Here is a 23,544-nt window from a genome sequence, read left to right as displayed (position 1 = left end):
CCGAGATGCAGGAGCCTGCTCAAATTGGATTCCAGTGTAGATGACTGGCATGCAGTATTCTCTGCAGACAGTGAGAACAGAGAGTATCACCTCTATCACATGAATACAGATTAGAGAATTTTCCTCCAGAGCTGCCATCTACTCTGGCAGCTAAATTTACTGCATAACACTGAAAGAAATACAAGTGGATTTTTGCATTTCTCATAAAACATATTTCAGAAGGTGCCTGAGAAAATTGTTGAGAGCCTGACTGCCTTAGAAATCAGTAGAAAATCATACAAGAGTTGCACACTTCAGAATATATAAAGCCACTATTTGGGATTAAATAATCTGACTGCTTCAGCAGATAGCTACAACCACAAATGGGTCCAGGACAATCTGCAGTCTTGGTTCTTTCTACCAAAGCTGCCATCCAACATTCAGAGCTTGTTTGGGGGAGAATATAAATAATTAAATTCATTAAAAGAGGTACTTCATAGGAAACAAGTCTTGTATTCAGCTCTTAGTTTAGAAAATACTGAAAATAGCCACATTGGTAACTTTGCTATTAGCAAACACTGCTCCTAGGTGGGAGATGGATGAACAGTTTTAAACAGTACAGCAAGTACTAAGAGTCCTGGGCTGGGGTGAGCCCATCAAATTAATACCAAAGCCATCTGCAGGAGTGTCTTGCACAGTTATTTCTGCTCTCTAATAAGATCTGTGACTACACAGGCAGTGCTGATCCAGGTACCACCTGTCTCGCAGGACTGAACGGAAGGTTTGATCTTGACCCAAGTCAGGAAAATTATGACACCTGATCAGTACTGGCACTGCCAGGGAGAGTGCAATCCAGAACCACCTTGTCATGAAGGAAATGTGGAGACACAGCCATGCTTTTCCTAGGCTTTAGCTGCCTCCCCATTGATTAGAAGATACTTCTGATTGTGCTAAAAAAGGGACGTATTTCCTTCTAAGGAAAAAAAAACCCAAACCAAAGTGGAACATGATTTTGTAGTTAGTAACATTAAAGATTATCCAGTGGGGTCCATTCTAAATGAGATAGTGACTGTTGATGAAGTTTTGCAGCTTTTATTTATGGCTGATGAAAACTGACTGAATATTATTCATTCAGACAAGGTATAGCTGTTTATGGGAAGATATATCATAATTAATTATAGAATTACAACAAATTATAAATTAATGTTTCATGCAAAGAGCATGATTTCTATGGCAGTTTTTCTGGAAGGGATAGAGGATATAACAGCCTTTTTCTTATTTATGCAGTACATCATCATATTTTTCATCAATTAGCCTTACCAAGCTAATGAAAGAATAGGAAACAATGCCATGGGTAGAAATCTGCTGATTCTAAATCTAAGGCAATTAAATACAGTTCTAGGTCCTTTTGAAAGCATAATTAAAGACAATTAATTAATAAGTGGTAGAATTATGACAATTTGTTCAATTGCTCAATTTAAGAGGAAAAAAAAAATTTAGACACTGAAGTTGAACAAAGGATCTACAAATTCTTATGTGTGAATCTGTTCCAGAACAGCAAGCACAGAAATCCCCATGAAGTGCCCTGCACTTCTCACTCCACTTTCTCTCATGTAAGATCCAAAAATCTGCCTACAGACCTTACAGCAAGGCTCCCTAGGTTACAGGAGTCTGGCTACAGGACTATTTTAAAAATTCAGTTCATTGTGTTACCAGCTAGAACAGGGATATGCAAGAGAGGAGAGGGGGGCTGTGTGTGTGTGCAGAGGGAAGCAACACACTGACTTCCATACGAACCATTTATTGAATAAATACATGCATCATAATGTAGAATTACATGAGCAAAAAAGGCAATCTGTACAAAATTGATTACCCTTTGTTCTCATTTTAACTCTCACCATTTGCTGCAGCTCTGATAAAGGATTCAAGACAGAAAATTAAAACTCTTTTTAGTCCACCTCCAGGTGATATGCATGCTGATTTGAGTTTGAGTTATACCACTGCTATAGTTAAGAAAGCTGGTTTTCTTGTCAGTGAAGCAGAGTAATTCTAAAAACAGTTTCAATAGTACAGAACATGTGTTGGTACATACAGGTAACAAAGCTTATTTTTTAACCATTTCTTAAACATCTTCATATGTTCATATTTTAAGGCACAGGATAAACAAGAACTACATGAAAAGCTATCAGTTGACATTGAATAAATGACTTGATAATGAGATGCAATTTTTGCCCAGAGGCAAAATTGTCCTTCCTACTTCCATATAAATGGATCAACTGGAATTTGGTAATACAAAAGTTGCATCCACTATCCAAAGAATCAATCTCATCTAGGCACTCACAGTCTGATCCAAATTCACTCAGGAGAACGTTTCTGAAGATCTGGCATCCAGAACTGATTATATGCTCTGGGAATTCTAGTTGCTGAATTGCAGTGACAGTTCAACCTCTTCATTTCAGATTCCTAAATGGAAAATGGGATCTCTAAGATCCCTAATTTTAGGTAGTAGGCTATTTTGAAAACCTGCCCTATATTCTTTATTCAATTACTCACTTTGTGCTATAGTTTCACATTTGCCTGAACACAGCATTATTTTCCATCTTGAAACTTTGGAAGACAGAAATGTCTTTTGTTCAAGTGCAATTTTCTGTCCCCAGACTTCACTTAAGACTTGGAACACTGAACCAGTTTAACACCCTATTTTTTGGCTGCAGATCAAACTCTGTACAGTCACTGGCCAAGATGTAGAGCAAAAATCCTTCCACCTCAGACTGAACAAAGGCAAAAGACAATTATGTTGAACTGCCACTCTTAGACCTCATTTATTCAGATTAGCATTTGGTTTCTGCATTTTCATTGCATTAAGAACAATTCTCTGTCTTTCCATTCTTAACATCTTAATGGAGAACTAGCAAAGAAAATATGTATTTCATAATATATTTTATATTAATAGATAAGTGAATATATAGCTACTCATACATTCCAATATACAGTCAAGCCTTCAAATGGAAATGTTTTCTTACAAAGAATCTCTATTGCCCAGCCCAGTAACAGCAGTTACAGTGCAATTTACAATGTAGGATTGTTTGATAAAATGGTTGTGTATAAAACGTGGCAATGAGAAGGCCATCACTGTATAGAGGTGTATGGTGCAGGTCACACATAACCATAACAAATGTTCATGTTAAATTGAATTTAGACAAACTTAAATTTTTAGACTTGAAAAAGACAAAAAGCTACATCTATGGTAGGCACTTTGGTACATCTAGTAATGTAGGCAAATTCTACATCTAGAGTTAAGGTTCTGTCAGTTTTCTTACAATAAAGCTAATTTCAGAAGTTTATCATTCCGTGTTAAAATTCTTTCTTGGCTGAGACGTCATTCTAGAATCTTAGCTAAATAATATACTTTGTCTAATTGCATACTTCTCCAAGGATGAGGACACTAGCTTTGCAAAAGCCAAGCTGTTCTCTTAGATTCTTAATGCACATTTTTCTAACAGTCTGAAAAAACTTACCAGAAAAAGAAAAATCAGTTCTGAAAAAAAAAAAATTTAAAAAAAATCCCGTAATTCATAAAATTAGAGTTATGAGCTCAGCTGTTGGGGCTGATAGTCTCCCTTCAGATCCTGCCTGCCTGGATCAGTCTGTGCTGACTGCTGCCTCCTGCCCAGCCCACAGCAATGCTTCAGGAGAAAGACAGCATTGCTCAGAAACCTGCCTGGACCACTGATGTGCAGTTTGTTCATGCACTAAATGGACAAAGCAGCAATGAAGCAACTGTCAAAGACAGTCAAATTCATCTCAGTTCCCCACTTTCTTACCTACTGGTGTTCATTTGAGGATTACAGAAGGTATCACATAACATACTATTTTAGCACAGTACTGTATAATAAAAATAACAATATGTCTTGTACATCTGCCTACTATATGAACTTAACTTGCAAGCTGATTTGTCTACTTATAAATCAGTGAAACATGGTGGCAGGGACAGTTTAAAGTGTTTACACATCTTCTTTATAATACAGAAAAATCCCTGTCCTCATACCTTCAAAAGATCACATGTCTAGTACTCCAGAGTACAGGAATAAATAACAAAATCCAACTGAACCTGTATAGTAAAACTGTACTGTTTGTTATGTTTACACCATTTAATGAAAACTCAGATTTAGAAACTGTTATTTGTGGACCTCATCCTCTATTTATACAATATTTATAGAATTCTCACTTTTATTTATAATATTCTATAGCATGATCTCCCAATAATACATTTATATATAAATATCAAAATGTTAATGTTTTATACATTTTAAGCTAGCCCCAATGGGCCAGAAACACAATAAAGTAAAAATGTTTTTCAGCAGTTTCTTTTCGCAGAGTATCACAAAATGATTAAGACCATTGTGCTGCAAAGACAAAAGAGATTCATCTGAAGAAATTCACATGCATTTAGAAGAAAATATCTGTATCCTTTATCTAATTTTCTTCTGAATTCAAATCAGCATGAAAGAATTATAAAAAATAGTATATATTTACATGGTACAGTATACCTTGGTGAGATATAAAACAAGGCAGGAAAACAGCAGAACACGTTCCTTTAACTTTCTAATAGGTACAGCCATCATAAAGATCAATTTAAACACAAAAGGTTACTTTACTGTACTATTGCACATTACAGTAACACATAGGACTGTTTAGCAAAATAAAATATAAAGTTTAACAATGAGGATGGCCATGTCTACATGAAATGACAACGTGTTATAAAATTATTTGGGACGTGTCTAAGAACTAAATCAGTAAAGCTATAAAAATAACATTGGTACATCTCTGAAAACAACGCGTTAAAAATATATAAAGGTTGGCAAAATTATGTCTGAGGAATTCCTGGTATCCATGGGCCTAACTTGCACCCTGTGGCCTTGTACCATCTTCTGTCAAATCATACCTAAAAAAGAAAAAACCAAAGGATTGGTTTTTAACATTTAGCATGTATTATTGAAACTATTATTAACATAGTAGTTATTAGTATGTAGTATTATTATTAATAAAGGAAATGTTATACTTACCACTGGGTCCAGCCTTTAGCAAGTTCTTCAGATGCCAGAGGTATCAATAACTGTGGAAAGTTAAATTACCAATCAATGCACTGTGTGTGCCTTTCATTCTGTTTCTATTTAAGATCAAATCTGATGATCCTGTCAACTACAGTGTAAACACCATTGGTAAATAAGGTACTTTATATCCTTGTCATCACAGCTCTCTGCTATCTGTCTAAAGTTTCAAGTTGCTGGTTTTGACTTTAAAATCCACACTCCTTGGTGGTAGAGTCCCAGAACACGTCACAGCAGGGCAGTGGCAAGCGGCAGATAGTAAAAAGCCTTCCAGATGAACAGGACAACTGAGGACACTGCTCACCATGAACTGACCATGATTCTGTATCTCTCATCCTCTTGACAGAGCTCAAATATGGCAATTTGAACGGGTGTAGGGAATTACTGTTCCTTTTTCATGCTCCAAATCACGTGTGTAGCAAATCGGGTGATTTAACGCGCGCCTATAGAACACTGAAGTTACAAACACAGCAGCTGGTGTTGGCATTGGGAATGTCTCCAGTAGCAGCTCTTTCTCATGGATTTTACAAACTGGGAATTTAATTACTTGTGTGTTTCCCTAAGTACTCATTTGTCTTTCCAGTTTTGTCTGAACATTTTCTGAAATATTGCCTGGTTTCTACTGGTTCTTTCCTTTCTCTGACAGCATGATTAGTAAGTTCTGACAAGCACATTTCTTTTGTTACTGTGAACTTCACCATCTAGAAGAGATTACTGCCTCATCTTTCTAAGTCTGGCTCTGCAGTTTGTTCCTTCCCTTACTGACATCTCAGGCACCTGTAATTTTTGAAAGCTTCATACCTGAATCAGGCTTCAATCAACACTAACTCATATGTCAAGAGGATTTTTGTTTTATATAATAACAAACTGTATTAACAGAATTTGCTTATTGTCAACTTACTTTGCCAAGCAGCCCTTTATCTTTGGACAAGAATCCACCACTGTTCTTCACTGCTACATCTAGAGTTCTTCTCTGTACTTCAGGCAGGGAAACACTGAAATCAAACCTGAAAGGCAAAGAGAAGCTTTAGAGGGAATTCTTTATCAGAGGCCCAAGTTCAGTTCCTACAGCTAAAGAGCCATTCAAATCAAAACCAAACCATCTCCCTCCCCAAATTAAAAAATGAGGTCTGAGACAAATGAAGAAAAAAAATCCCAATCTTTTGCCTAATTTTTTTTCTTAAAAACTGTGATCAATATCAACATCAAAAGTTTGAGACTTCTGTTACCTTTGGCCTCTAGAGGCCACTGGTAAAACAAACCTAACACATGAACAAGACAAAAGGAGGCAAAGGTCAAGCACTGACTCTAGAGAAAAGAGAGTGTGGAATCCTACTGTACTGACAGCTCAGTATTAGCACTTTCCAAAAGGAAGAGATTGGTCAGTCTTACTGATCCTTGGTACTTGATAACCAGAACTCCTTTTCTTTCCTGGCTGGCTAAAGAAAACTATCAAAGATAGCTCTTTGCTAGAGCTGAAACTTTGACAAAGTCAGGACAAGGTTATACCACAACCTACATCTGTTTGTCACTTCAGTTCTTAAACAGCTTTATTGCTTTGCAATACATTTTCCTTGGAAAGGCACGGTGAAATAAATCTATTACCTGGAATGAACAGGAGAGAGATGCACTACCAAGAAAATCTGCTGGAGCCTCCAACTGATGATTTACAGATTTGACAGAAGGGACTGAAGTGATGTTTTCCCTGAATTCATTTGCAGTCAGTAGAGAAAGGTCTTTATTGAAAAGCAATGGGTGGGAGAATAAGGGGCAGACATGTGAGGGAAACTACTTTCAAAAAGATGAGTGCAAGGATAAGGAATTTTATGCAATATAATATTGCCCAAGCTGTTACAACTTCCAACATATGGGCCAGGATATAATCTACAAGGAAATTTCCTGACTCCCTGGATGCTGAGAAGTGCCACAGAGTGACTGAGCAATGTGACCATGCAGAGGCACTGGCTGGCAGCATCAGCCAGGCACTCAGCCAGCCAAGCTTTCTGGCAGGAAGGGAGATCAGCAGCACTGGCCAGCTAAAGGCACTCGTGTTCTCACCACCTGCCAGGAGAGCAAATCCTGCTGAGCTACCAGCACAGGGACATGGAACTGATGTAGGAAGGCAGAAAAGACAGAAGTGGCTGCTAACAGCAAGAAGGGCTGTAGTGATAACAGGGAATAGAAGGATAGGAGAGCTATTACATCAGAAGAGAAAGGTATTATCAAGTCTAATGCTGACAACCAGGACAGAAAGATTTGACAACTTGGTAATTACAAAACTACTCCACATAGTTTAGAACCTACATTTGATCAAACACTGGGTTTAATGTCTTCTTTGATACATGTGTTTTTCTTCGTCCTGACCGTCTCTTATCAGGCAATAAATACATTCGCACATAGGGATCGGATCCTTCTTCAGAAAACGCTATCAGATTTCTGGGAAAGTGAAAACCAAGGAAAAGCACTTAGAAAATCAACAAGACATTGCTGAATATAAATGTCTACATGACCACCACTTAATTTAGTACATAAAGCAGTTCCCCTGCACATTATATGATGTGGAATGACTTGTACAAGATCAGATGACCAGTAAGCAGAGAGCAGAGGTGGGAATGCAACATTTCCTAAATTCTAATTTGAAGTTTGGATATGGCTTTTTAGAAATCATGTGTTTTGGTCATTCCATAAAAAAATCAGTCTCTTAGAAACAGCTTTCAGATATTGCTGATAAAAATCTAAATGTCATTTTCATTTAAAATCTGACAGAGGCATAAGAGACAAATATAAAATCAGAGCAAAATCTTCCACAAAGTTTTTGCCTGATTCTGAGTACAGCTCTGTATATTTTTGTATTTATGCATATGTTGTTTTAAAAATAACAAAGATTAATCAATCCACTTAAGAGTAAGTCAGGATATGACACACTTTATAAAGAAATATGCCCAGATATGAAATTGTGTACTGTATGCTCACCTGCAGGAATGCACCACCACAATCAGTTTGTTTCTTTGTGAACTATGACGAATTGTTAGCTGAATCTGTCCTAATGGAGACTGCCCCAGAGTTGTTCCACTGCAGGAAAAAGCAGAACAATATGCTTAGTTTTTAAAATGCACATTAGAAGTAAGACTTAACTGAGCAGTTTTCCCAGAAATCAGGTATTATCCATTTAACTTCTCCAGACCAATGGGAAAGAAGAGAACACATGTAAGTGTGTGAGCATATCCTCATCAGATTCTTGTGCTTCAGTTCCTTGGCCAACAACTCTGCACTACAAAATAGGCCAAGTATTCTTGTCATTAGGAATATGGGACTTTATTCATTACAAGTGAAGAACCTGCTTGCCCTAAAATAAACATCAAAGCAGCATCTAGGAAATTGGAAAGAATAATAGTGCTAACTGCAATGAAAACCTCAGGCATGGGCCACTCTTACCTAAGGCCAGAAGCCAATTAGAAGACCAGCTCATTCTTTTCTAAATTCTCTTATCATAGAAATGTAGATATTCTTGGGATTAAAATAGTGATCATTTAAATCTACTTCCTGTTGTAAAAGCTCAGTATAAATGCAACCGTTTTACTTTTCTATAATTTATATCACCATGAAAAGAAGATTAGAAAACATTTACACTTACAGGTCATGTTTAAATAAAAAGCAAGAACCATATTTAAGAACTTGTGTTTTAAATAATGGCCAGCATATGCAGTTCCCCCATCTCCATTAAATGCTCATTTTAGCTTGTGTGAATTGACTGTAAGTATTTTCCATATCACATAGGACTGTATGTGCCATATTTGTCATTTCTCAGCCACCTGAAGGATATCTTCAAGGGAGAAGAGTGCCTGTTTTGTGAATATCTTCTACAAAGTGATTGATCCATTAGAATTCTCAAGTCATTCACTTTAAAAAAATAGAATGAAGATTTACCTTCAGTATTTTCTTAGTTGAAATAAAAAAAATAATAATACTCAAAGCACCTAAAAGCATGTGGTCTGCAATAAAGGACCTCATTACCTATAGCTTTACCACTCCTCACCAAATGACGAAGTATGACATTTGTGCATTGCATGAGGAGTAGTATTTCAATCTTTATCACAATTAACGAACTCTAACTCAGTTTTGGGCCAGGAGAGAGCCTGACAAAGTCAAGACAAGTTAGCATGGGACTGTGAAGATAAATGGGGGTCTGGAGCACATAAGCAGGTGGTGTATTTGTACAAATTGAAGAGAGAGCCAACAACAGACTGAACTGCAGCCCTCCCACTGCTTAAAGCAGACATTTTAGAGAAGACCAAGTCAGAATCCTCATGGCTGTACACAGTAAAATAATAGTCAAGCTGCAGCAAGATAAATTTCAATAGAAATAAGGAAGAACATTTTAAAAGTGGAGTGGTTAAGTACTGGAGCTGCTGAACAAGTTATGGCATCTCAATCCTTGGAGATAACCAAAAGTTGTTTGGATAAGGCCCAAGAAACCTGATCTAACTTTGAAGAGGGATTTGCTTTGAGCAAAGGGATGATCAACCAGAGATTCTGTCCAACCTCTATGATTCAGCTGATTCTATGAACTCTGACAAAGATGAATTGGTTCAATCCCTTGGGAAAAAAAAAAAAAAAAAAAAAAAAAAAAAAAAAAAAAAAATCTTTCTACTTAGATTCACAGAGAAGCTCGATGAATAGGGAATGAATAGTTTCCAGTCTCTTATTCAGAGCAGGATGGCTGTACTTGGTAAGTACAGCTGCCCATGAGGCAAGTAAAAAAAATTCAAGAATTTAAGAAAGCATGTCTGCAGTAATCTTCAGTGACTGCATAGTAACTGACTACCCATTTAACATTCTTTATAGCCTAATATCCCTCTGAGTTATTTAAAAAGACCAACCATTTCCAGCTTAATTGGCTTAATTAATGCTAATAGGATTCAGTGGTGAAACAGGCAACTAGTGCCATGAAACTACAAAGTGCAGCTATGAGAAGTGAGGCTTTATCTAGCAGACGATCACAATGGTAAGGAACTTCTAATTGCAGCTCCTGTCTGAGACACCAGGAAGAAGCAGAAAATCCCAATGACTGAACAGTAAAGAACATTTCTGAAAAGTGAACTAAGCACTCCTGCTTTGGTGACACCCTGTGAATGAGCTGGGATGTGCTGCAGAAGCCCTCAGCCCCCCGTACTTCTCGAGCTGCCGGAGCCTCTGGCGCAGCTCCTGCGTGGCGATGGGCAGCGAGATGTCCGAGGCGATGCTGGGCGTGGGCTCCTTCACCGACAGGTGGCTGGGGGAGCAGGAGAAGTTGGAGGCGTGGAGGCTGGAGGAGCTGCGGCTGAGATCTGTTGGCCACTGTGGGCTGGCATTGGGAGGCTGACTTTTATCAGCTGTGTCAGTCTTTTTATCACTGTCAGTCACTGGGGATGCTGGAGCGGGCTTGTTTGGATCAGCTGTTGGCGAGACAGGAACCTGAGGCTTAAAAGATGATTTTCTTGCATCTTTGGAAACAGACGGCCTTTTTACTTGGGCTGAGTGTTGATGATCTGGAGATCTTGCCTGCTTTTCAAGAGAAAGGACCTGGATACAGGAAAATACACATAACGTTACTATTTTGCAGTAAAAGAAACAGGAACAAATTACAAGAATACTGTTTGGTGACAAGTTGTAAAGTTAAGACACTAAAGCAGGACCAAAACCATTCACAACTGCTAACTGTACACTATGAAATGCTTTACATGACAAAGCACATCTCCACCTTCTTCATGGCCACTGCAGTAACTATAAAACAATGTGAAATTCTCAATCCATTATGATTATTCTCCTCATTGTTCCCTTCCCATATTCTACCCACTTCTGGTGTAAATGCTATTTACTTTGCAGTTCTAGCCATCTGGAAAGATATTCTGTAATTTTTTCTTCTATTCTTTTGAAATTTAATTTTACATCACAATTTGTTCTCATTAATTGTTCTTACTTTCTCTTTTATAAGTTGCTTTAACTTATTAATGACACATAAGCCACAAAGTGCTTTAGAAAGAAAAATACCAGAAGTGTGACAGTGTTTGCAAAGAGATGTAGTACCTTATTAAACTAAGTAATTAAGATGGAGAATAAAGACAAACCAACTTTCAGGTTGTAAGTTTTGTTTTCAAAACTCCAACATGTCTGAAGGCTGGTTTGAATTTTTCCAGTACTATGCAGATACTTCCTTTCCTTATACACTTTACTTTTTAAAACCATCAAAACCTCAGTTCCATTTCTAGATAGAGGCTTTTTCACTGATCTGTAGCCTACTGGGTTCAAAAGAGATTTGAAGAAATTCAGATTCCAAACATGATTTCCAAGCCTAAAACCACAGGGGACCTTGTTTTTAATTAATGCAGATGACTATTGTTTCATTTTGAGCATTGTACAGTTTTCAAATGGAGTATGTTTAAATTCGAGGCTATCTCTGTGTACTGATAGCTCTGCACAACCAAGGACACTTGGCAGGTGACATCAAAGGAAATGTACTGGCTTCTTCAAAAGCTGGCAGACCAGGAGTCACCACAGCCCTAAATATGCTTTCAGATGTTTACAATGGGAAAGGTTTTACAGTACCCTGAGTGCAATCTTCATGTTTATAGTGCTGTTGGGACCAGAGTTGCTCAGGTGGAATCGCTGATGCATGGTTAAATCTTCACTCTCTAGCAACTGGCTTAGAGGCAGCTTGAAGTTCCCTAAAGAACACTGGTGTTGTTCATCCCTCACCTGAAGGAACATAGAAATTAAGTCAGTTTGTATCATCTGCTTTGTAAGAATTCAAAGAAAGAAAGTACATTTTTATTTAAAAACAAAAAATCCAGACAATATTGAAAGTAGTTTGTTCTTAAACCAAGCTTCCCTGATTTTAAGATTACTGTACACTGAAGGAGGAAAAAACAAATATACTCAGTGCCTCGTTTCTTCAACCTTACCTTCTACAGCAAGACAGAAAAGTAACCACCACCACATCTAAATCTACCAGATCTTTGAGCAAAATAACTACAGGGCTTCCAAACTGTCTGTGTGAAAATGAATTCCCACAGCTTTTAGAGGAAGAGTGACTAAGACAGTCCTTATTTACACTTCAGTCTCTTGGAGATGTAAAGGACACGTCAACAGTGTAAAGGGACACAGTATTTGGATAAAGTGAATACTTCCTTGGTATGAGAGAGCAAAGATTCCTAGTTCCAAACTGGCAAACCAAATTTACTTTTGGATTTTTTTTTTAAATTATAAAAGACAGCCATTAACTATGTTATTCATGTGAGAGCCTGGTTATACTCTTTCTTCCTTGTAGTAGTAAATGGAAATATACATTTCATTGCCTGGTCTAAAAAAATACTTTAGGTATAATTTTAATCATGTTCACATTATATTTAGTTTCATTTCATAACAGCCTTTAATGTGTGACTTTTACTGCTGCAACATCTTAGAAAAGAAAGGTATCTAAAGAGAGTGAGACACATACCTCAACTTCAAGATCTTGTCTTTTGGGATTGTGTACAAAGAAAGTAAAGTTTTCCTCCCATACTGGTTCATTGGTCTTGTATCTAATCTGAAGTTAAGAAAAAAAGAAGTACACAAATTATCAAACAGTTTTGCCTAATAGAGGTGGTGTCAAGAGAGGAGCACATTTTTCATTTTGCCATTTTATTTGTGTGCAGAGAAGGGCAGCAAGGCTCGGGAAGGATCTAGAGAACAAATCTGATGAGGAACAGCTGAGGGAGCTGGGGTTGTTTAGTCTGGAGGAGGCTCAGGGAGAACCTTATTGCCCTCCACAACTCCCTGACAGGAAGCTGCAGGGAGTCAGCCTCTTCTCCCAAGCAAACAGTGACAGGACAAGAGGACACAGTCTTAAACTGCACCAGGGCAAGTTTAGGCCAGACATTAGAAAAAAATTCTTACAGAAATAGTGACTGGGCAGGAATGTGCTCCCCAGGGAAGTGGTAGGGCCACCATCCCTGGAGGTGGTTAAGAAAAAGACTGGATGTGGCTCTTTGTGCCATGGTTTAGTTAATAAGGTGGTTTTAGGTCATAGATTGTAATCCTTGGCTGCTTGTTGCCAATTTCAGTTCTGGTGGCAACTTGGTGTTGTGTATATGCTCCATGGTTTGGTAGCCAAATGCCAAGCTCACAGACCTACCAAGGATGTGGAGAGCCAAGTCTAGAGTAGGAACTTACCTTACTCTCCTGCGCCTTGTGTCCAACTGACAGCAAAACAAGTGGGTTGGGATTGCTGTTTATTTTCTTTCCTGACTGGTAAAGAAAAAGCAAAAACTTTGCCTTCAGAATAAAGCAAAACCTCTCCCCTCTGAAACTTAAATGTTTGCATCTTAAAAATACAAATCATATGCATTCTACTACATGCTTCTCTATTATTCTCAGTGTTTTATTCAGCCGGCTGGAATGGCAGACGGGCGAGTAGCTGGTGAACACATCAACATGAAGGCATCCAACTACCTGAATATGCTGAAGCAAAATGCTACTAATAAGCAGGAGTTTTAGACTCATTTCCATTTTCTTTAAATGAAACTGGTAAGATGCAAATTCTTATCTTTTAATGAGCATTACAATCCCCAAAGCTAATGAAGCATAGTTAAAACTGCAAAATGAATATTGCATGCAGATGGAAGATATGAAGAAAGCACAAACTCAGGAACTTTATATACAGTGCTGCAGAACTATTAAATTGGATGTGGTATCCAACACTGATGTTCCCTACTTTTCAGTTTGGTAGAGAAAGAATATGCACTATAATGTATGTGAGGGATATTTCTACAGTTTACCAAATACTCTTTATTAGAGAATCAACCATCTGCCATATCTGAGCCTTGCTCACCAGCTGTATAGCATTACATCAAACTGTGAAAACAAACATCAGTTTAGAAACAAATTATGTATGCAAAGGAACATTCCAACTATATGTTTCTTTCATGAATTTCAATTTAATCTAACAAAAATTCAATTCAGAAAGAAAATTTAGACATGAAAGTTAATCATCTCAAGTGGGTGTTAATGCAGTTTAAAAAGCCTAGAAAATGTAGGATATATGGTTACTTTGAGTTCTACCCTGTAGGAAAATCAGGTATATCAACAGAAAGTTAGTTAAAATCTTAATGCATGTAAGGTCACAATTACAAACAAGTGATTAAAATATTTTGTATTTTTTAATTAAGAAAGTGCATCATTTAGATATCTTTTTTGATCTGAACTTACATTTTGGACAACATACTTCCACTAATAATTCTCAACTTTAATGTGACATACTGCTTAGAACCATACTTTCCTTTAGAAATAAAGCTAAAGAACTCCTTTCTTGGATGAATGCTGCCTTTCTTTTTTTATGATTTTTAATAAAAAATATTAAGCTCTCAAATAAAGCTGAATACAAAGGTTTACAGGACAGAAAGAAAGCCATATTGCACTGCAACTGATGGGGTTTTAAAATTATAGGTGACATCATCTTCATTTTTTCTTTTTCCACAAAATGGTGCCTGAAACTTTCTTCATAAAATGATGAAACTACATGAGTTGACAAAAAGACCCTATCACTTATGCTGATATGTAAATAGGAATAATTTTAATTCAAATTAAGCAGGTAGCAATGTGCACACAATGTATAATGCACCTCTTACACCAGGTACTGACAGACTCCTTGACAGCCTATTAAAGTCTGTCCCTTGTTCAGGCTCCTCCAGCTGAACATTAGCCCTCTCCAAGTTTGCCTACCAAAAAGCTGGCCCAAATTTCTTTAGCTGTCATATAAAAGATGTAAAACCTACAAAAAACATCTAGCAAGAACAAGATTATTCCAAAGCAATCCTTCAGAGCTGAGTGATAAGGCATCACTCAGTATGTGGAAGATGTCTTAGCTTTCATGTCAGCTTCATTCTTTACTTACTACTACAAATCAGTTCCCAGCACTTTTCCCCAGTCTTCTCAAGCAGCCTGTACTCCACAAGTCTGATCTAGAGTTCAAATTACCACAGACCACAGTATTTTAACAACATCCTGACACTGGCTTCTTGAAATCAAATTCAAGTGAAACAGAATTACACTAAATATGTATCTGGCAATAGAAATCCCATCCAGTGCTGGAAGCAGTGTTGCAGGCATTCGTGCATTTCCAATTACTTTTGTGACCTTAAATGGACAACTATATTAATGTTACCTTCAGGGCTTTCTGAACAGCAGCCTTCTTCAAGCCATCAGGGTTAAATTCTAATGGATTATTCTTTTAAGTCAGGAGAGAATGAACATAGGAAGGGTTAATAAGACATGCAATGAAGCAATTTCACTTGGTTAATTAATTATGACACAACAACATAGGACAAAGCAGGGGGGAAAAAAATCAACCTAAAAAAAACCCAAAAAAACCACAACATCTTTCAAACAAAACAAAATAATGAAGGACCACCACAACAACAAAAAAGTCTGACAATTTTTTTTTTCCTCTTCTCCTCTGGATATTTTTATTCTGCTTCAAAACTAATATACCCAATTTCCATCTACTTGTATTTCTCTGCTCATTTTTTTTACCCTAATAGATATAATATACAAAATATTTTTTTATTTAATGCCTGATGCACTATGAACTGCCTTCTTAATGATCCTTTTTAGAATTTGTTTGAGCATATTTTCACAACCCAGAAGCTTCTCTGATAAGTCAAGTAATTATGCAAAGGAGTCCTTTTATGGGAGAAATTACAACATCTAATTGATAGGGATTTCAATGATTATAAAAGCCAGTTCTTTAAGCCTCTTCAGAAAAGTGATGCAAACACTACATGTTAACTAGAATGAGGGTCTGCTACTTTACTCAGTTGAATGAAGACATGCAAATACACTAAAAATAGGAATTTAAACTGGCTAAGCAGGACAAAACCTTTGACTGCTTTCCATTAAGTATGGAAATTTCAGAATTTTATTTTAAGATTAATATACTCTTTAAGTGACACAATAATGTCCAGAAAAATTTGTATTCAATTAATAAGAAATAATTTCATAAAATAAGATTTGGAAATAAAACAGACTTCAAGTTAGTGTACTTATGGCTGGCTTTTTCTTTAGAGACACAGTTTTGTTTCAAGGAATAATTACTTTTTAGAAGCTGTAGATTGTGGCCATAAAAAATTGCATAGTGGCCTTTTAAAATATTCTGGTTTATGAACAGGAACTGGTATTAATGCTTTGCCAAAAGAAATGCCTTTCTGAAATGAAAATCTAAGTGACTAAAATTTGAAGAAATTTAACCTTTATGCAGAAATACTATTTTGCAGTTTCTTTTGGGATGTCATATACTCCAGTTGGCCAAAATACTCCAAAGCTTCCTGGCATCCTGCTTGAAAATTTCTATTTCAGAATGAATATACAATATCCAGGACAAAATCACAGAATATTTTGAGTTGGAAGCAATCTACAAGCAAGGAACACCAAGTCCAACTCTTAAAATTGAGAGAACCAGAAATAAGGTTTGACCATTTTTTGGGGTATTTTTCTTGAACATTATATTTCTTAAAATAAAATCAAGGAATTTTCCACAGTTATTTATCTGATACATTAGGAACTTATTATTGTACTTAGAGAACATCAAATATAGAGACTGCACATTATCCCTAGCTGAAACTAATTGAAATTAATTATTCCTCACTGAAACTTATGCTTAACTGTTTTTCATTAGGAAATTTTTCAATGCCCAACAGGTACATTCTTTGCTGGAGTTGAAGCACTGTTCCCTGCTTCCTGACAAAGATAGAAGTGGCACTTTTTTTGCAGCAATTGTGGATTCCCCATCCCTGGAAATGTTCAAGGCCTGGCTGAATGGGGCTTTTGAGGAACCTGATCTAGTGCAAGGTGTCCCTGCCCATGGCAGAGGGGTTGGAAGGAGATGATCTTTAAGATCTCTTCCAACCCAAACCTTCTGTGGTTCCATGATTTATTTCCTAGGGCAGAAGTCCCTTTCTCTGCTAGCCATGGTTACTGTCTCCCCCATCATCAGTGCTGTGCTCCAGACCTTAAATGGCTACAGCCAAGATCAGGGCCTAGGTAATGCCTAAGAGAACAAAAGGATTGGGCCTTGCTTCTCACAGGCTGCATTCCTCTTTTCTACATAGAGCACAGTGTCTTCTTTCATAACAATACGACACAGCATGACTACAAATTTCTTTCTGTAGAAAGATCTCTTTTCAAATCTCTTTCTTTCTATTTCCAGCCTACATTTATAAGGATGCAATGACTGTCTTCTACAGAGAAGCACCTCATTTTTTCAGATGGCATCTACAATTCCCCAAAATTATTTTGAATCTTAAACTGCAACAAAACTTACTGGACTATTTTTTCTTCCCATTTGCACTTGCATAGTCAATACAAATCTTTCCCTTCCTGTATTATTATTTCAAGGAATTTTAGAAGTCAAAACCAAACCTATGTGATCATAGATAAGGGCAGGCAACCATTGACTCCTGGATATTGAGCATATCTCAATTCCTCTGGAATCATAGCGATGATAGGCCAAGAAGGACATCAGCTGGGGCAAATATGTTAAAGCCAGGCCTCAGGTTTCAAGGGAAGAAGCTGTAGGTCCATGAAGATGGTGGCTGAAAGGCTGGGAGGAAGGAGACTCAGAGGAGGAAAGGGGATACTCAATATAAAAAGGGGAGGTCTTGCTTTGGGTGACGAAATAGGCTTGGTATGGTTCTGAGTGTCTCTGCAGTAACAGGAAAAGAGGATGGGTTATCCAAGAAATACACTGATAATGACACAGTGGAATTCTCTAAGAGCCAGTGACATTTGCAGTAAATCCTCATAACAAACCCATAAATTATACAAGTAACAAAGTGGTTTGTTATTCAGCCAGCTCCTGATTCAATATGCTTTGGAGAATGACTCATTACTTCTTTAGACTCACTGAGTGTTGTTGAGGGGTATCTCTGAGTGCATCCTCACTGGACCAGAAGAGAGTCACTACCTCTAAGGGCTCATTTAAAATATGGATAATTGAAAATAGCAAAGACACCAAAACTGGTATAAACTACTGATTATCATAAAACTTGTGTTACTTTTGGAAATTAAACTAACACAATTCTTATACCTTAACTTCAGCTAAATCAGATTTACATAGGTGAATGTCTTGGTGTCACAAACCTAGATTTGCAGCAGTGAATAAACTGTCTAGAAAGAACAGAGATCACTCAGAATTTTCCTCTCCCCATAGGAAGTGAGCTCCCTTTTCAACACTTCCCCAGTAACTCACGTTCCACGTTAGAGACTGAGCTTGCAGTGTGAATGTTTGTGTAAGAGCCCATGTTTAAGGATGCCCTGGGAACAAGTGCAGTTCTAGGGCTGCTGGAGCTGGTTTTATCCCTGGGCTGCTTCAGACCTCTCCTGTCCCCTGCCCTTCAGCCACACCCCTCCTCCTTTGCAGCAAGATCAGCACCCAGGACACGACAGAGCCAGGCAGTTCCCAGTGCTGCAGAAGGGAATCCAGACCCAGCTTCCTTTGAGCAGCTGCTGTTCCACTCTGCCTCACAAATTGATTCAGGGATTGGAAAGTTTTGTCTGATTTCTAAATAAATACTCTATACAGACAACCTGTCTTAACACAAAGATCCTAAGATCCACAAAAACTATCTGGGCTACATCCTTAATCCAGCATTTTGATTTTTTTTTTAAGAATAATTACTTAAAATATATATCTGGTATTGGTATAACTAAAAGAAACAGCAACTCCTTAACATTTTAAACACCAAGATGATGGAGCTGTAGGTTATCAATTGTCTTTCTCATTCATTAATTTTTAACAAGATTATAGAATGGTTATAACTTTTTAGATACTTTAACCTCTACAGAGAAATTAACAGGATTTTGCTGGGCTTTGGAAAGGTGTTTTAAAATCAAGGATTATGATGTGGCCATCCAGTTAAAATTTATCTGCACAAAGACAAATCCACCTCTCTCTGGCAAAAAGATACTTATTCTGAACAGATTCTCAGTCTTTTTGAGGATACAAAGGCTATACTTCCAGATTTAAGTGTGAGACTTAGAGGCTCATCAGTTTTTAATAGTTTTGTAATATTAAATTCAATCAAAAATATTACTTGTTAGCTCACCCTAGCCTGGATTCTCCCAACTACAGACTAATTTCCAAAAAAGAAAAGGAGCTTGGGAATTTGCAAAACAAGGAGCATCATGGAGTGAGATAGAATTTACAAGGGAATTTATAGTCTGGGAAGCACAAAGAACTGCACCCATTTTTAAAACAGCTTGAACCAGTGTGGAGAGGTTGCAAGTTCTTACAAACATCGAGTGTGTCACCTTTTGAAGAAACTATTGGTTGCAATATTTATTATTTTAATTTCTTTGCAATAAAAGCCAACAATTAACCAGCACACAGTGTGCTAGTACAGTATTCATTTTATTTCTCAATGAATCAGCAATTTAAGTTAAATGTAAAGAGCTTTTACAACAAACTTATCTTGGGTTTTATCAAAAAGGGTTAATTACTTACCCAATGATATGCTGATCAATGAAATTTAAGTAGCCTTTAAAATGCAATAAAAATAGCACAAAAACAATGCACACTTGTTGAAACCATGCAGGAAAACAAATTGCATGCTCTCATTCCACTAGAGTGAGTGGCTTTAGTAGCACTAATCCACACTCTGGCAGAGAAAAGGTACAATACAAACAATACCAGAGAACTCACAAATAGTGCTCTATAGAGTGAGGTAGTGTTTTCACAAAAGACTAGTCCAGATGCTCTCCTCTCTTTTAAGTATCCACACCCAAAGTTTCCCTCGTAGATACTCTTAGGAAGATGGAAATGGAAGGAGAAAGCAGAGTGATGGGATTGTGGCAGAATGAATGCATAAGCAGCTTTACTACACAGAAAAGTTAAGGAAAATAGTCAAAGGATTCCAGAGAAAACAGCAGGTAACAAAAAGTAAATATTTCTCATTACAAATAGTTTAATCCATTAAATGACTTTCTGTAGCACAGCAAGGTGGAATGCTTTTTGAATTTTTTTTTAATTAATTATTCAAATATATTAACCCACTTTCCAGGCTCACTCTTGTAGTTCAGATTTATATGGCAGATCCAACTAATGTTTACTAACTTAGAAATGGTGTAGAAGGCTGGTCTCTATTTCTTTTCCAGATCAATCATCCCAGCGTGCCAGAAACTCACAACTATGATGCAAAAGAAAAGCCTGTGTTTGTGGTAAGTCAACACTGTAACTCCAATAAAACAAGGCTGAAGGCAATGACCTAAAATGTACCAGTGATAAGCATTCACTTAAGGCAATTTTCAAGGTAATAAAAGTAATTATTCATGTAGAAAACATTTCACTGTAACGTTAAAGTGGTGCACAAAAGTCTTCAAACTATTAATAAGGGTTCATAGTAATTTTAACCACTCTCTTTGAATTCTCTCTTCTCTATAAATACAAGCAATCCAAGAGATTAATTTGCTATTTCTCTACATAACCCCTACCACTGAACTTGAACAAAACATGAAAAAACAACAAATTTCATGTTTAGTCTTGTAAATGTTGCTCCATATTAGAATCCTATGGCCATTAAAAAAGCTCTATTTACTACAATTAACTGCAGTTCATGTAGAAGGTCCATGACATTGTCTTTCTAGAATGAACAGGAACCTTTTCAGTTCTCCTGCATAAAAAAAAGTATTCCCATGGTATTTCACCCTATTTGACATAACTGTGAAGCCTTTCAGTCTCTGGTTTTGGAAAATCTGATTTAACACGGTATCATATTATTCTTTTGTAGTAAACTTGTACATGGAATTCGCCATTGTTCTATGTTACTTTCTATTATATCCATTACAACACTGGAAAGAAAATTACTTAAGTTAAATATTGAGTCATTGTTGCAACAGCTTTTCTGGGCTGGTAGAGGAAGAAAAAAAGTAAGAGGATTAAACAGGTCCCACACTATGACCGTCATTTTCAACCCACCCAGGCAATTCTTGTACTGTAGACAGAATATCAGATGCAGCAATAGGAAATTCAGGATGCGGTTCCCAAATCTCTGAACTGGTCTGCTTGGTGCAAAGAACTCCCCCTTTCTGGGCCCTAGAGTTTAGAGATTTACTGATTAAATGCACTGAAATTAAAATACTGTCTGCAAAAATAGGCAGAAGTTGAGACTTGCAACTTCATCTTTCCAAAGGAGGGACACAATGTTAGAGAATGTTTGTTTAAAACAAAAAATTTAATTTATGACAAAGCCTCAGTATTTGCTGGAGCATGTAACAGAGAATCAGAGCTATCTGGAAAAGACTGGAACTGGTGCAGGAAAGAACTTTACACAACTTATTTTAAATAAGAAGCTTTAGTGCATTTTACCAAACATTAAATTTGTTGCTGTTTCAGTAAAATCCAGTAGTTGAACACGAAGATACATAAATTGGTTCAACTGAATCTAGTACACAAAACAGATGGCAGACAGACTTTTTCTATCTGTTGCAGTACTCTGAAACTGATGCTAAGCACACTATAATTCTATACTGTTCTGTTCCTGCTTACTCTGTACTGTAGTAATTCTTTTTTTTTTCCTGCTATGTTACAGATTTTGCCTGAATTCAATATACAGCGAGGTTAAAAAGGAAACATGAGGATCTATTCCAAATGAGTCTTTTTAGCTTTTAAAATAATACTATTTACCAGAAATACTATTTCCAAACTCAGCTCTATACACCCTGGAACAGACATGAAATCACTAGTCAGTCACGTAAATTGTTTGGGCTACTAAAGTTTCATTTGTTATCCCTATGACTTAATTTTAACCTAAATTTCAGCAGACAAATTTTCAAAATGCATGCAAAAAAATCCAAAGCTCAAAAACTGTATTCTCTGATTATATTTTAGTCATCACTTCCAGAACCTCTCATCTAATAGCAATGCTGAAAACCAGCAAAACTCACTTAAGTTTCATGTATCTCTTTATGGTAGGGTTAACTTTATTACTGCTATCAATTACAACCAGGAACAGTACTTTACTAATCTGAAATAAACTCCAAAACAAGTTATTTCACAGTCCCATAGGATAAATCCATAGAGAAAGAACATGATTTATTTCTCTGGTTTCCACAAGCAAATAAACCACCCTGCAAAAAACAATCTGATAGAACTCTCAAACAAGTATTCTGGCACTGTAGCATCAACTACACAGGATTGATTTCATGGTGAGGACTTCAGTACTTTCAAATCTCCAGCAATACCCTAAGCCAAAGCAAGCAAGTTCACCTGAACTTATGGAAGTGGGTTGTTTCCCAGTTAGTTCCTTAAAATTCCTCATGCTAATCATCCCATACCATGTATGGAAAACAACATGGAATAAAAACATGCAGCCTTTCAAGTCCAGGAAAGGAGCATTCTTTAAAGAAAAACCACACTGATTAAAGAATAATGTTTTATTAACTATATAGCTAAATACTATGCTACTAAAAAAGTGGACCTTACATTACCCGTCTTGAAAGGAGAGGAATTATAGAGAAGATGGCACAATGTGTGTTAGTAAAGCAGTGTCACACTACCAAGCAAGACATGCTGGGAGTACCCAAGAGACTCTGTGACAGAAGGGTATCCATGAGAACATAACTTACAGGCAGATTTCTTGCTGAGTCCAAATACAGAATAAGCAATGCAGATGAAAGCCCATCATTAGCTTGGTCTTTATCAGCTCTGATGCTTGTTAGCACCTAAAACAAAAAACACGCTGTAAGCTTTGCTGGAAACCAAGTATTATTATTTCTGTCTCATTTCTGGGGAAAAAAAAAAAAAAAAGGAAACCAAAAAACCATCTCCCAAAAAGCAAACACTAAAAAATTCAGAGCATGAAGCATAAAAAGTAAGTTTTCAAGACTCATACAGACATTTCAAAACCATTTGCATGGAAATTTGCACCCCATTTCCTACTTACTTTTTTTAGATTGGACAGATTGTAGCAGACAGATATCCAGCTTTATCTCCCAACTAATGAAAAGTTGGCAGACATGCTCAAAACAGTAACATTAAGAGAAAAGAAGAGAACCACAAAAGCATTTGAAAAATCTCATTTAAACCATTGACACTTATGACGGGTTTGAGATTTTTAAGGACAGACAGCTTGGAATAAAGCTACAGGTTTCTCTAAATTCACAGCAGCTGGAGATCTGGTTACATACTTAACAAATAAACAAAAAAGTCACAACAAAATCACCCCAAAGCAATTAAGATTAGAAGGAAAGTAATGTGTTCCTTTAATACCTTGTCTAGATTGTCAGCAGTTGGCATCAATGTGAGCCATTCCAGTTTTAAATGCAACTTTCCTTTGGACACTTCATCCAAAGTAAACCACTGAAAATTAAGGAAAGTAATGTGAAATAATCTGGCAAACAAATACATGATTGCAATTAGTTCTTCAAGACATTTAGGAAGCACTAA

The 23,544-nt window shown here is 36.9% G+C and overlaps 1 protein-coding gene across 5 annotated transcripts in view; it reads right to left on the bottom strand.

Annotated features, from left to right (window-relative positions):
• Positions 1–1,770: 1,770 nt before the first annotated feature.
• ESYT2 (extended synaptotagmin 2) overlaps positions 1,771–23,544 on the bottom strand; it is an 80,451-nt gene continuing 58,677 nt past the window's right edge. For 2 of the 5 annotated variants that reach the window (XM_084210698.1, XM_084210702.1), the window contains exons 12-24: positions 23,368–23,457; positions 22,725–22,820; positions 19,804–19,905; positions 15,271–15,333; positions 13,281–13,355; positions 12,568–12,654; positions 11,676–11,825; positions 10,264–10,652; positions 8,064–8,162; positions 7,395–7,526; positions 5,992–6,097; positions 5,046–5,095; positions 1,771–4,924 (exon numbers count right to left, since the gene is read on the bottom strand). In XM_084210698.1, coding sequence (XP_084066824.1) covers positions 4,879–4,924; positions 5,046–5,095; positions 5,992–6,097; positions 7,395–7,526; positions 8,064–8,162; positions 10,264–10,652; positions 11,676–11,825; positions 12,568–12,654; positions 13,281–13,355; positions 15,271–15,333; positions 19,804–19,905; positions 22,725–22,820; positions 23,368–23,457 — 1,485 coding nt within the window. In that variant the 3' untranslated portion in view covers positions 1,771–4,878. The remainder of the gene's footprint in view (positions 4,925–5,045; positions 5,096–5,991; positions 6,098–7,394; positions 7,527–8,063; positions 8,163–10,263; positions 10,653–11,675; positions 11,826–12,567; positions 12,655–13,280; positions 13,356–15,270; positions 15,334–19,803; positions 19,906–22,724; positions 22,821–23,367; positions 23,458–23,544) is intronic. The other 3 variants (XM_084210699.1, XM_084210700.1, XM_084210701.1) reach the window with 3 other exon arrangements.

This window comes from Fringilla coelebs (assembly GCF_963513975.1).
Source record: "Fringilla coelebs genome assembly, chromosome: 1".
NCBI lineage: Eukaryota > Metazoa > Chordata > Aves > Passeriformes > Fringillidae > Fringilla > Fringilla coelebs.
Note: the sequence above shows the minus strand (reverse complement) of the source record. Positions and strands in the feature narration are given on the sequence as shown.